The sequence below is a fragment of the Terrapene carolina genome, unplaced genomic scaffold, assembly GCF_002925995.2.
Source record: "Terrapene carolina triunguis isolate 2854851 unplaced genomic scaffold, T_m_triunguis-2.0 Scaffold131, whole genome shotgun sequence".
NCBI lineage: Eukaryota > Metazoa > Chordata > Testudines > Emydidae > Terrapene > Terrapene triunguis.
The window spans coordinates 27,962,100-27,976,389 of NW_020664482.1; the positions used below are offsets into that span (position 1 = coordinate 27,962,100).

Genomic DNA, 14,290 nt, shown 5'->3' on the forward strand with positions numbered 1-14,290 from the left:
GGAGTCTAAATCAAAGGGATAACATGAAAGAGGGGCTTGTGTGTAACTGTAATATATATTATGGAAGCACCAGTTATGGCTCCATAGTTAAGGTGGAGGTGAGTTTTATACTTCGACACCTTGAGAAAAAAAATCTAATATTTTTAAAAATCCGTTTAAACTAATCTGGGACTACAAACACCAAATATTGTCCCATCCCATTAATTGTGGATGTTTGATGTATTTAATCAGATATGCTGTAGTCCTGAAGCAGTGAGAAATAAAGGAAAGTAGAGGAGACTCTTATCTAAGGAGACTTTGTAGACTAAAGACTACTTACATGTTACAGAACAGCTAAACATTATGAAGAAAGTGCCCTATCCAAATCCACTCCTAAGAATCAGAGAAAAATCCTGGCTCATTTGTTCAGTGACTGCTATTTGGGGTTGACTTTATGTAGCCAATAAGATGTACAGGAAGTCCTCATTTAAAGTCATCCCGGTTAACATTGTTTCGATGTTAAGTCGCTGATCAATTAGGTAACATGCTCATTTAAAGTTGTGAAATGCTCCTTTCTAACGTCATTTGGCAGCCACCTGTTTTGTCCGCTGCTTGCAGGAAGAGCAGCCCATTGCAGCTAGCTGGTGGGTGGTTGGAACCAGGGTGCACCAGCAGCCCCCCTATCAGTTCCCCCTATCAGCTCCCCGCTTCCCTAAATTCCCTGTGCAGCAGCTGTCCCTCCCCCCACTGCCATGTGCTGCTCCTGCCCTCTGCCTTGGAGCTGCTCCCAGAGACTCCTGCTTGCTGTGCAGGGGGAGGAGGGAAGAAGGGGGCTAATGTCAGGGTGTCTCCCCCTGCTCCTGCACCCCACTTACCCCATCTTCCATAGAGCGGGGGGACATACGATGGAGGGAGGGAGCTTCTAGGCAGTAGCTGCCACTTAGGTCTCAGCAAGCTGATTTTAATTAACAAGGCAGTGTACTTAAGCCTGGGGTCAGCTTCTTAAAAGGGGAAATGTGCATTTTTTTCTCTCACACACAGGGTGTGTGTCTCTGTCTGCCCTCCCTCCTTTCCTGCTGCCTTGTAGAGTGTTGTGAGAGTTAACCCTTGAGGGCTCAGTCAATTGCTAGTTCATTTAGCAATAAGGCATTCCCTAGGAAATATCCCACCCTCTGACTCCTCCACCTCAACAAAGCTTCACAATCATCACCACTGTGTACCAGTATTAAATTCTTTGTTTAAAACTTATACTGTGTGTGTGTGTGTAATATATATATTAGTCTTTTTTTCTGGTGAAAAAAATTTCCCTGGAACCTAACCCCCTCATTTACATTAATTTTTATGGGAAAATTGGATTCGCTTAACATCATTTCGCTTAAAGTTGCCTTTTTCAGGAACATAACTACAACGTTAAGTGAGGAGTTCCTGTAATAATAAAGGACTGGACAATCTCTCAACATAAAAAGAGATGTTCCCATTATGACAATACCAAACCTTTAATTTAGTCTAGGTTAGATAGTTTGCCATATCATGTTCTTAGATCTAATAAGAGCAGATATTTACTGAAGTAAACAGGAGACTGGACAACCTATGTGGCAGTGGCAATGGTGCTGTAAGCTAAGTCAATGAAATATACTTTTGTAAAATAATGGAATTATTAGATGGTGAGTGGTAATCTGTGGGGCTAATATAGTGGTATTGTGCAAGAGGTCTCTGAGCTGGTGAAGTGCTGGTTCAGCAACAAATTGTTGTCAGTCCACAAATTTTCTCCTCAAAGTTTATTTTTGAGGGGTTTTTTAGAGTGCATTGATTATAATAATAGCATTGTATTAGAGCGCATTGGTGGCTGCCAGTAGGCAAATTTTGATCTATAGGCAATCACATACCTTGTTGAAGCTGATTGGGGGGGGGGGGGGTACTAGCCATCCTTTATTCAGGAAAAATATAAGAATCCTGTAAGCTCCTTTCTGGAGTAAGATAGTTTGAAACAATAGTAAACAATGCCCAAGAGACTAAGCCACATGCAAGGTTGATCAGAACCTGAATTATCTGGGTGGAGAGGTTTTCCCTGGGAGCTGGTTGAGAATGTAGGGTCTGTGTGTGTCAGAAACATCCAGAATAGAAGCATAAATTAGCAGAAAGCCAAGAGAGAGTTGCCAGAAAATCCAGGAGACATCCAGAAAAGTACTGGTAACATAGCTCTAGGAGGAAGCCCACAGAAAGAGCTTCTTTTGGGCAGCTGAAAAGAGCCTAGGAATTTTGAGCAAGGAAACTGCCTCCTGTTGTTCATTTCCACTGTGTTCAGGGAAACAGGACTTTGTGTACCTTCTTTGTAGAAAATAGGTTTGCACCAAAGAAATGCCTGACTCTCTCATCAATTTCTCCTCTTAACAGCAACAAGACCCTGAATATTGGCTAACTGCTCAGGCCAAAAGGGGGAAAAATAGAAATAAAAAATAAATTAATGTACATAACCAAAATCCTCATCTCCCAGCATCTCTTATAACCAATTCCCGTCATAACTAGGTGTGGTGAGTTTTACCTTCTCAATAGTTTTCCACTTTCAAAATATCAGTTAGCTGTTCTAATAGAATATTTTGTTAGTCCCCAGCTATGCCTTATTGCTTGCCCTCATCACTTGTGGGCGGTCTCAGATACTGGATACTCAGATAGTATGGTGATAGGCATGGTGTAAAAACTTGAATAGAAAGTCTACGTTAACAAGCAGTTAACTTTCTGTTTGCTGAAAAGCAAGTATGGCTTCCATATGCTAGCCAACTCCTACAGTGATCACCCTTTATAAAATTTCCATTTTCACCTTAGATGGATAAAGTCACCCATTATTTTGCAGTTTTATCTTAAATTCTGAGCATATACTATAGAGAATACTACAGATACTGAGGTAATGCTATTTGTTATCTAAGGCAATTAGCAAGGTTATAAGTGATGACTAGTATCTTGAGTAGATCCTGTATCTCTTACAATGAGGTCAGCCTAAATGACATAAATACAAAGTTTTTTGTCATGAGAACTCATACTGAATGAAAACCACATGCATATGCACATACAAACTCTGGCAGCCAAATTACAACACTAGGATAATGGAGTTGAATATAATGAATTCTCTCATTTTTCTTAAGACTTAATGTTGCAAAGAGTCCCTGTCTTCGTGCCATCCCCACCAGTTTTCCTCGAGGGAAAAACTGAGAGTGAATGGATACCACATAGGATTTAATTAGAAAGGGAAGGAAACCCTGTTTCAAAGAACAAGATGAGTGTACAAAAGCACCCTGGATTATGTGGGGATGGGAACCACCTGAGTGCCCATGAGCCATTTACTAATGAATAGATAGATCATCAAGAGCTGTATGGAAGGATGCCAGTTACTCTAATTGGCAGCACATCGCTGATGGGCTAGGGGGGATATAAAACAGCCAAAAGGAGCTGCGAGGGAGAGAATGAGATGGATTAATTAGTTCTGAAGACAGACAGGTGTTTCCCCATACCTGGCTAAGTCTGTCTTCTTCCCATCTGAATTCTAATTAGTCTGAAGCATAGATGAGAAAATTACTCATTTTTTACTTCTTCATTGGGACTTTAGATCCTGCTTCAAGACAGCTTTGATTCCTCATTTAGAACTTATTGCATTATCTAGTGCTTATACTCCTTTTTTCAGGGAGTTGTATATGTGTTGGCCCCCAAGAAATTGGAGACACAAAACTTCTCTTTTCAGTTGCTTGTGTTCTGACCAGACTATCACAGGTTGGTTTTTATAGGTATTATATTTTATGAGTAGTTTCTTTGAATCTTCAGGGGTTTGTGGGTGGGTGGGTGTGGTTTAAGACCTTAATCCTGCAAAGAACTCTCCCCAGACAGATCCATTTACCTATGCAAAGCTCTCTGCAAGTTCAGGGCCTAAATTTGCATATATTCCAAGCGGAGCTGCTTAGATACTACAGGAATGTTCCATCTAGATTACTGATGGATACACAATGAAGAGGATTTGGTTAGGTTTGAATCATTCTTGTCTTCAAATAATACAGAAGGCATCAGTCTTCAAATAACAGAGCAAGCATATCAATAAACCCATCCAGCTGGGTTAGTTTATGTACCTTTCTCTCCCTTTTTTTAATGCTTCTGCTTTATTTTTGGTGGCAGATTTCTCTCTCTTTGCTGGATCTGCCTCTTTAATTGAAGTTGAAACTTGTTCATAGAGAAGAAACACTTAGTAAACCATGGTGATGTGTCTTTTCCTGAGGGTCAGAATATGTTGTATACCCTCTTCCCATGTGTAAAAACTCTATATTTTTTAAATAAGTTTAGCCATTAAATTGCTATATTCATTTCAAGCTTTTGGTCTGTGTTCTAAAACATTTTGTTTGGCGCTTTTCATAGGATTTGCCCTTGATGAAACTTGATGTACTAAAATCTGTCACTATGTCGGCATGAGTAATCACATATCATCTGTATTCACCTAGGTAGAAAAATGAGTCCAAATTGTAGTTATTAACTAATGCCATAGAAGAAAGCAGTACATATAGCAACTTGAGCTGGAAGATGTGAAATATCTTGGTAAATTATCTAATGCTTATCATGCAAGTCCAAAATGATGGGAGAAAATCTCTGATATGTGCTGCTGCTTCATCTTCAAGTGAGTCACATCCTTAGAGAAAGAGAAGTTTAGGAGCAAACTATCCTTTGTGCAAAGCACATTGTTGTCTCCGGGGAATTGCAGCTTAAAGTGCAGGTTTTTGCAAAGTGATGCCAACAAGCTTTCACTCTCTTCATTAGCTTTTAATGTTTTGGGAGACAAATCCATGAGGAAAATGGAGGTAGACGTAGAAGAAGGACGAAGATGTTGATATTTAAGGGAGACTTTTCAGGATGTTATTTTTCAGCATAGAACTAAAAGGGATATTTTCACTGGAAATGTATCTAGTTCACAACAGTTTCTGTATTTTTATGTAAAACCACGTTAATGGGCATCCCGTTGTACTGTCAAGAAATTAATGGCATCAGGCCAATTTCAGTCTTCCTTGGATGGTTCATAAAACATTTAGGAAGTATTTTTCAATTTTTTAGGAGGAACATGTATAGCTAGCTATGCAGAGATGAGACAGTTGTACTTTTTAGTACAGAAGGTCAAAATGATCTTTTTATTTTCAGTAAACGTTATATTTAATAATATGACTATCAACATCCTAAGGGAGAAGAATTATTTACAGTGAGGTGCTTGTTTGAGGTGTGAAAAGACGAAAGAATTCATAATACTTTGAGTAATGAAGTAAGAAAACTGAAGGTTGATATCAGTCATTTTGAAAAATAATTTGGTAATCTCTCTGGACATAGTCAGGAATGCTGGGTAAATGAGGAATTAGTGTGCAAGAGTTTTCTATGCCTGCTGTTTTCATTCTGCTTGATGAATAAGAATTCTTGTGATTGAATTAGAACACACCCTTCTTCCCTGCCCCTGAAGTTTCCCTCTTCTATGTCCTTGAAGATCCCCTTTTCCAATCCCCTAAAATTTCTGATTCCCTCTCTTTCTCCTCTTAGCCCATGAGCTCCTCACCTCTTTTTCTTCTCTACCTTTCTAAAGTCTAGTTCACCTCCGTGTGCCCACAGAAGGGGAAAGAGACTGGTGTGCCAGAACAGAAGATGGACGGTTGGGTGGTTCAGAGGGGAACTCATAGGAAAGACACAACTGTGTTGGAGACACAGAAGAAGGAATTATAGTGATAAGATCATTAGAGTACTTCACTTTGTGCACATACCATGGTGAATACAGTTATGTTTTCTTTAGTTTAAAATATGGTGTAATGAACTAAAGTGGTTAATGGGCTTTATTTGGGAGTGCAGGAGGTATTGGAGAGCATGAACACATGGGCATGGAAAGATAATGGACAGCAGTGCAATGGAAGAGTTGAATAGAGGAAAAGTAAGGGATGGGGCAGAAATGGAGTGAGGGAAGGAGCAGAGTGAAGGAAAGTGAGAGGTAGATGGAGAATAAGGGAGGTAGGAATTTGGGACGGGAAAGAAAAGGAAGTCGTGATAGAGGCACTTATTTGAGTCCAAGAAGAGAACAGCCAAGAACAGGTCTATTCTGATATTAGGAGGTTGATGTCAATATCAAAATGTTGATTCCTACCTCTGATCAGTCTATGATGTCCACCTCCATCATTCACTTTCAAACAAGCACCTTCGTGTTTTCTCCCACACTGGCCCTCACATTTGGAAAAAGTTCCCCATAATCCTCAACAAAACTAATTCACTATCCTCCTTCAAATCTCTCCTTAAAAATCTCCTTTGCTATGAGGCCTACAAAATGCTTGACAAAAGGGAGGCTGCTGGTGTGCTGAGTCCACCGCCTAGCATACAGACCAATATTGTTTGTGTTCCCTTGTATTCTCCCATTGTTTGTCTGTATCCATCTGTTGTCTCTTGTCATGTACTTAGACTGTAAATTCTTTGGGACAGGGACTATCTTTTTGTTCTGTGCTTGTACTGCACCTCACACAATGGAGTCCTGGTCCAGGCCTGGGGCTCATAGGCACTATGGTAATACAAATAATACCTAATGATGTTGAAATCAAAACAAACACAAGCTATATATGGTTTCCATGGCCATAATATAGACCATTAAGCTTATGCCAGGCCCAAGTTGCTTTTCATCATGGAAAAGGCAGAATAAACAGACTTTCTATAAGAGAACTATATGAGGTTTTGGGGGATATAATACATACCCCAGTGTGTAAACAGACCCTAGGTTAACTCAGCCATCCTCTGCAGCCACTTCTGCATCCCCTGCTATGAAATGGGGGCCGTGATACTTCTGTGCTATCTATTTAGAGGATTAGTGGACATTTGGATATACATAATCATGTACCCAGCAGCCCTTCATGGAACTCTTGTGAAATACCTCTCCTCACTGGCAATTGCAACTGGAATAAAACTCAATTCCATTGTGTACAGTGGCTGTGGATTTCCCCTGCAAGCCTCTTGTTCAGCCACCTGCTCCCAATGTAGCCCTTATTATGATGGATGAATTTTCAACCTATGTGCCTAACACATCTGTGAGCTAGCTCTTGTAAGCCCTAGCAATGCAGCCAAGGTGAGTAAGTGGAGAAATAGGACAGTTCCTAGTGCTGTTGAGCTGAAATCATCTGACTTATCATTTCTGTAGTTTGGGCCATGGCCTGTATAGTGTATACTTCTAATGTGGCAAATGTCCTAATTCACATAAAATATTTGATATTTCTTCTATTGCTGTGATGCCGTTCCTTTTTCTGATTTATTTTCAGTTAATTCAGTGCCTCTGTATGTATTGTTTCACTGTTGTTTCAATATCATCATTCAAGTCAGTGGTTTCTAGTCAAGTATTGTACTGAATTAAAAAAATCCCTCATTAGTTAAAATTCCTCAGTGATCCTGTTCTTCTTTCATGTCTCTTTATTCTTTATGACTTGGTGTTTAGTTTGTGAAGCTTGGCTCAGATTTTTTTTTTTTTTAAGAGTCTGTCTTTTCGTGTTTAAGTTGTGAACCAATTTTCTGTGTCTTCTGGTTTATGATAAACATAATAGCACTGAGATGGCTTCTCAAAGCATTTCCTGTTAGTGATATGCTGTTGGTAGCTGAATGTAGTGCACACTGTCTTTCATGAACTAAAAGAAATCATTTGTATATTTCTTTATTACGGAATATTTTTTTAACAAAAGTATACTTTTAAAAGGGAAGGGGGAAAGCATTTCTTATTAAAACAAGGCACAAGCTCTTTAAAAAGAAAAAATTGTCAGTAGACCAAGTGAAAACCATAAATATTTTAGAGGCTAATTTCCAATTTGCAAATTGCTGTGTTGCTAGCATAAGGAAGCAGGACATCACCAAGAGTTGCTTTTTTTGTTTCTGCTAAAAAATGTTTCATGAAATAAAGCAACTTCAAAGACCTTCATTCCCAGCATTTCAGTAAATTGATTTATCATCCCTTTTGAAGGGATAATTGACCCCAGAGCCACAATTTAATTTTAAAAGAAAATAACTCAGCTTTTTCAAAGTCAAAAAAAGGACCTAAAACAAGAGCCAAATCTTAACTTTTACAGCTAATGTTAATTGAAATCTAATACATTGAGAACAATAGTATTTCTGTCCCTTCCACATGTACCTCCTATTCATTGTGGGTGTAGCAATTTAATACACAATGACTTTATGGTTTAGAAATGGAGATGAAATACCCTGTACCTGCAAATGTCCTAAAAGCACTTATGGGTGACCCAGTAAGTAGACTAATAATATTGTTACCCCTTTTGATTTGAGAAGTTAGCCAAAATCCAGGATCTAGCACAATGATTCTCAGCCAGGGGTACATGTACTCCTGGAGGCATGCAGAGATCTTCCAAAAGGTACTTTAACTCATTTAGATACTTGCCTAGTTTTACAACAAGCTACATAAAAAGCACTAGCAAAATCAGTACAAGCTAAAATTTCATACAGACAATGACTTGTTTGTGCTGCTCTATATCAGTGGTGGGAAACCTGTGGCCCGTCAGGGTAATCCACTGGCGGGCCACGAGACAGTTTGTTTACATTGACCAGCCACAGGAATGGCTGCCTGCAGCTCCCAGTGGCCGCGGTTCGCCGTTCCCAACCAATGGGAGCTGTGGGAAGCAGTGTGGGCTGCAGGGACGTGCTGGCCGCCACTTCCTACAGCTCCCATTGGCTGGGAACGGCGAACCACAGTCACTGGGGAGCTGCGGGGGGCCGAGCCTGTGGCTGGTCAATGTAAACAAACTGTCTCGTGGCCCGCCAGCGGATTACCCTGACGGGCCGCAGGTTGCCCACCACTGCTCTATGTACTATACAATGAAATGTAAGTACAATATTTATATTCCAATTTATTTTATAATTATATGGTAAAAATGAGAAAGTAAATGATTTTTCAGTAATAATGTGCTATGACTTTTTTTTATGTCTGATTTTGTAAGCAAGTAGTTTTAAGTGAGGTGAAACTTGGGGCATACACAAGACAAATCAGACTCCTGAAAGGAGTATAGTAGTCTGAAAAAGTTGAGAGCCACAGGTCTAGCAGATAGTATCCATTCAGAGGAGAAATTGATGATGGAATCAGGTATTTATTTGATACAATCCTGTTTATTTACAAAGAATGAACATAAAATCTTGTTTCCTTGAACACAGTAGGAATCAAATAGCAGGAGGCAATTTCTTTGCTCACAGTCCCAAGCCTCTTTCTAGCCGTGATTTACCCAAAAGCTCTCTCCCCTAGCATTTTGTTAGGGTCATGCTACTCAGGGTTTCTCTGGCGGCATCTCGGGCTTTGCTCCTGTCTCTGTGCTTTCGTGGTGTTTCTGCCGCTTCTCTCTCATACACACAGCTTCAGTCAAATCAGTCCTCTGCTCTTGCTTTTACATTGTCAACAGTAAAACCAATCCGTCCATACAGTTCAGATTCCTTAGCAGCCTTACATACCATCTGTGTTTTGGGTGGTGGCTCTTATTGTTTCAGCAATCTTTAAAAAATATGTCATTTAATTATTTCCTTGGGCTTGTCTTCACTACTGGGGTAAGTCGACCTAAGTTACACTACTCTAGCTATATGAATAATGTAGCTGGAGTCAATGTAGCTTAGGTCAACATACCTCTGTGTCTTCACTGCACTGCGTTGACAGGAGACGCTCTCTGGTCGACTGCCCTTACTCTTTTCGGAGAGGTGGAGTACCAGGGTCGACCACCGGAGAGCGCTCTGCTGTCAATTTAGTGGGTCTTAAGTAGACCTGCTTAATTGACTCCTGCTGCATCGATTGCAGCAGCGTCGATCTCCCCATAGTGAAGACCAGCCCCTCATTTTGCCTGAATGGCAGGTGCCTGTTATATCCACCGGCTCTAGCGAGTTTTTTCCAAACCCTCAGCATAACAAGATATAGAAACGGGATAGTTGAGTACTCAGAGTGATTACTAGATAATGCCTGCCTAGAGATGGATTACATTTTGCCTCAGCATTCAGAAAGTGGGAAGACTGGTGGCCCACTGATTAGCGCAGTAAGAAATCATGGTATTCTCTCCTTGGCTGCTATCAACTTGGTATACAAGCTTTTGCTCAAATTTGTTTACAGCCTTTTTCTGTCACCCTAACTCATTGAGTAGCTTCTTATTCCTTTAGTAGTCCCACTGAAACCAGTGCAACTACACACAGAATAAGCTACTGCCCAATGTAAGACGCAGAATAAACTCAGTTTCCATTCCACATTTGTAAAATAGAAATATTTACCTACATATCTCTCCAGGATGTTGTGACCTTAATCCAATAATACTATAAAGTGTTTTAGATCTGAAATATTATATACTTGTGAAATATAGAAGTAGCAATAAAACCCATAAACATGTGCTGTCAATATTTTAACAGTGGGCTCCCATAAATATATCCTCTTTTAGTTTGTGTTTAACCTTGTTTAGCCAGCTGTGCATGTGGCTGCAGAGAGGAAGTGTGAAGGACTGGGATATTAATTCATTTGTCTTCCTACTTAAATCATTTTCTTATAACCACAACCAAAAAAGGAAGTAACACCATATGACACACTCTTATTAAATACACTTCCCTTAAATGATTATTCTTCACTCCTGAAAATTATATCAAGTGTTTTATCAAAAATAAGCATCATAATACTTGCTCATGCCTGTAACTCCCTTGACTGATGAATGGAAATGCCTTTTGTTCATCCACAATCAGTGCCGGCTTTAGGCACCAGTGCTCCAAGCATGTGCTGGGGCGGCACTTTCCAAGGGGCAGCACTCCGGCTCCTTTTTTTTGTTTGTTTGGGGCGCAAAAAGCCGGGAGCCAGCCCTGAGCGGAGGTGAGCTGCGGCGGTGGGGGGGGCGGGGGGGGCCGCGGGAAGAACCCTGGGGGGGGGAGCAGAGCCCCCGCCCCCCACCGCCGTAGCTCACCTCCGCTCCGCCTGCTCCCCTGAGCGCGCCACTGCCGCTCCGCTTCCCCTCCTCCCCCCAGGCTTACCGCGCGAATCAGCTGTTTTGCGGCAACCCTGGGAGGGAGGGGGGGAAGCGGAGCGGCAGTGGCGCACTCAGGGGAGCAGGCGGAGCGGAGGTGAGCTGCGGCGGTGGGGGGGCGTGGGGAGGGCTGCAGGAAGTAACCCTGGGGGGGCAGAGGAACCGCTCTCTCCCCCCCCCGCCCCCTCCAGCTCACCGCCTGCCTGGGAGGGAGGGGTAGGAGGGGAAATGCAGCGCGCCCGGGGGAGGAGGTGGGGCTGGGGATGTGGGGAAGGGGTTGGAATGCGGCAGGGCCGGGGGGGGGGGGGCGGGGGGATTTTTTTGCTTGGGACGGCAAAAAACTTGGAGCCGGCCCTGTCCACAATAAAAATATAGATTTGTTCAGCTGTCACCACACCCTGCAGTAACACTGAAAAGGTGGCTCTAAACAGCAGTTTTTTAATCCATGTGCTGAATATGTCACTTAAACCACACAATGTCTACCTTAGTTAGTATGTTTAGTTCACAAGAATTTTACTGAGAGAGCCTGTTATGCCTACTGGTGACATTAGATCAAAGGCCAGGTTTCTCAGGGAGAAAGGATTGGGATTCAGTGATGTTTGAAACTCTGTATAAATTATGGATTTTCACATTTTCTGAACTCTTGGCTGCTATATACCATTACTCTCACTGAGGTCCAAGAGCATATGACTGTCAACACCTGAAGCATGCAGCGGTAGGCAGGGTATGGTAAAATAGGGCAATTTTAAATTGTTGAATGCCAATTAATTTTTTTTTTTTTAAATACTAAAAATTTAGTTTAGTGAAGCAAGGAATGGTAAGCCGGTTCTTACTAATTGTTTCTCTAACTGCCACCTCAGGGGTGTGACTCCCAGTATTTTAGTCATGGGTTCTTTTCTGTTCCTGTTCCACCTCATGGGACATCATGATTGAGATCAAGAAAAATAATTACAATTAACAGCCATGGCTATTTTAATATTAAAGAAAGAAAACATTTAAAAAAAAACAACACAAATGACAAACTGGTTACGTCTATTACAGTGTCTTCTGTCCATCTCTCTGTGTAGAGCTTTTAACACGGTTTACACCTCTGAGAGTGGGCCTGCATTTGCTGGGGCACTTTTCTTTTGTTAAATGGAGACCAAGGTCTTATTTCCCAAAATTATTGTGAAGCCAGTCTTAGTCTGTCCTTAGATAACTTAAAATATTTATGAATGGGCAAAATACTTCTGTTTAAGGAAAGGTGGCTCTTGTTGGTTATTAACAAGAACAACGAGACAGTTTATAATTGAGCAAAGCTATTTAATTAAATTCTATGAAATGGAAGAAAATATCTAAATCAGTAACTTGGAAGAAGCCATTTGCCATGCAAGGAGCTGTCTTAAAACATGCCAATTAACGAATATTAAGAATTTTTAATCAAATTAATTAATTTATCAATATTTAACTTTCATCTCCTCTCCAGGAATACATGTTCTAATCATTTGGTGATTAACAGGAGATTAACATATTGAAATAGAATTAATTTAAATATTCCAATAAAATTATTACAAGAGTTTTTAAATCTAATCCTTAAACATTTTACCATTTACATAGGAATGATATTAGGAGTTGAATGTTTATAGAACATCTTTGCAAGTATGCATTTCATAAAGGTATTTGCCATTTAAACATTTAAGAAATAAGGGAGTTAAAACATTTCCAACTGCACGTGTCCTAGGTGCTTTTCTGAATGAAGTTTTTAGAGTTATTATAAAGTTTATTTCAACAAGGATATTCCTAATATTTTTGAGTAGGTTTACTTAGAAGTTTTTTGGGGGAAGTGAAAAAAGCTCAATTTACTTCTAGATTTACTGCTCTGGTAACACAACACTACATTCCTTTTCATAATCAGGGATCTTCCTAAAGTAGCCCCCATCCCACCCCTTTGTTTTTATTTAATTCAGAAGATCTGGGTCACAACATGCTGGTTTTCTTCGTACTTTTAGTCTAGTTTTTAGTGGTAGAATTAATCTTGTTTCTTTTTTAGGCCCTGATTCAGCAAAGCACGTACACAGATGCTCAAGTCCCTCCATATTTCTCAAAGGACTGAGGCACATAAAGCTCACTGGAATCAATGAGATCTGAGCACATGCTGAAGTTCTCTGTCCAGTCCAGAGCCTTAGTCTATATTTGCTTTATTGTAAACTGTCTGGGTTACACTTAAATAAAGATATGGTCCAGCCCAAAGCAACCAAAGTTATGACAATTTCATCTTGAAGGTCTAGTCTGAAGTAGATGACGTTTAAGAAAATCACCTATCAAAGCCAGTGAAGAACAGAGTCAAACTCTCAAAGGATACTTTTAATTTCAAATCACGCTTGTCAAATGAAAGAGGCAAACGTATTGATATTTCGGGTATCATACTGGCTGCAAACCTAAAATTTCAGTGAATGATTTGTTTGGCTAGCTGCTTTGTTTTCTTGGCTATATTTTTGGTGCTCTCCAACATTTTTGGGCAACTGTATTGATTTAATAGCGCAAGATCTCAGCTGTACCTGCTGGTGCCTGGCACCTTCCATTCAGCTGTGTGCACTTCACCCATGGAGTCTGGACTGCTTGACACCCTAATCTCATATTTGCAAGAACAGTAGTACAAGTTAAATTGCATGGGAGGTGAGCAATAGAGTGTACCAGGGCTCAGTGGAGAAGATGATCACTAGTTTAGGTTTCTCATCCCTACAGTACCCAGTCACAATACTGGTATGTATACTGAGGTTGGAAAAGGAAACACAGCACCTTATAAATACAATTTATTATTGTTATTAGAATAGAGTTTCCTTGGGCAGGGCCTATTGTCTTTTTTCCCCTACTAGTTCTTAGGTCCTTCACAGTTGCCAAATTAACTGTTATCTCTTGCCTCTAGTCTCCTGCAGACCAGTGTAAGAAGATCCATGCAGGGGATGAGGTGATCCAGGTCAACCATCAAACTGTGGTGAGTACTTAGTAGATACTGCAGTGTGGGTTTGTTCTGTTCCCAGCACTATGAAAAATATTCCACTTAGTGGTTAGCTTTGTGCAATCTAAATTATTATTTATGCATTTAAAAATATTGAAAGAGTAAAAGTTATCCAGAAAACGTGAAAGCTGTGGTCTGATTGATCAACCGCTCCTCTAGGTATTGAGATAAGTTTGTACATTTCTGTATTTGCTGTGTGCTGTCATATTATATAAGAAGATCCAGAAACATATTATCTATAAATATATTTATTGCAAAAACTCTAATTCTTACACTTTGGTTTTCATAATAAATAAACCCACTA

At 40.4% G+C, this 14,290-nt stretch overlaps 1 protein-coding gene across 4 annotated transcripts in view; it reads left to right on the forward strand.

Moving 5' to 3' along the window:
* Window positions 1–14,290, forward strand: part of LOC112103386 (connector enhancer of kinase suppressor of ras 2-like) — a 526,129-nt gene that overhangs the window by 277,976 nt on the left and 233,863 nt on the right. For all 4 annotated transcript variants that reach the window (XM_026652993.1, XM_026652992.1, XM_026652995.1 and 1 more), the window contains exon 8: window positions 13,894–13,962. In XM_026652993.1, coding sequence (XP_026508778.1) covers window positions 13,894–13,962 — 69 coding nt within the window. The remainder of the gene's footprint in view (window positions 1–13,893; window positions 13,963–14,290) is intronic.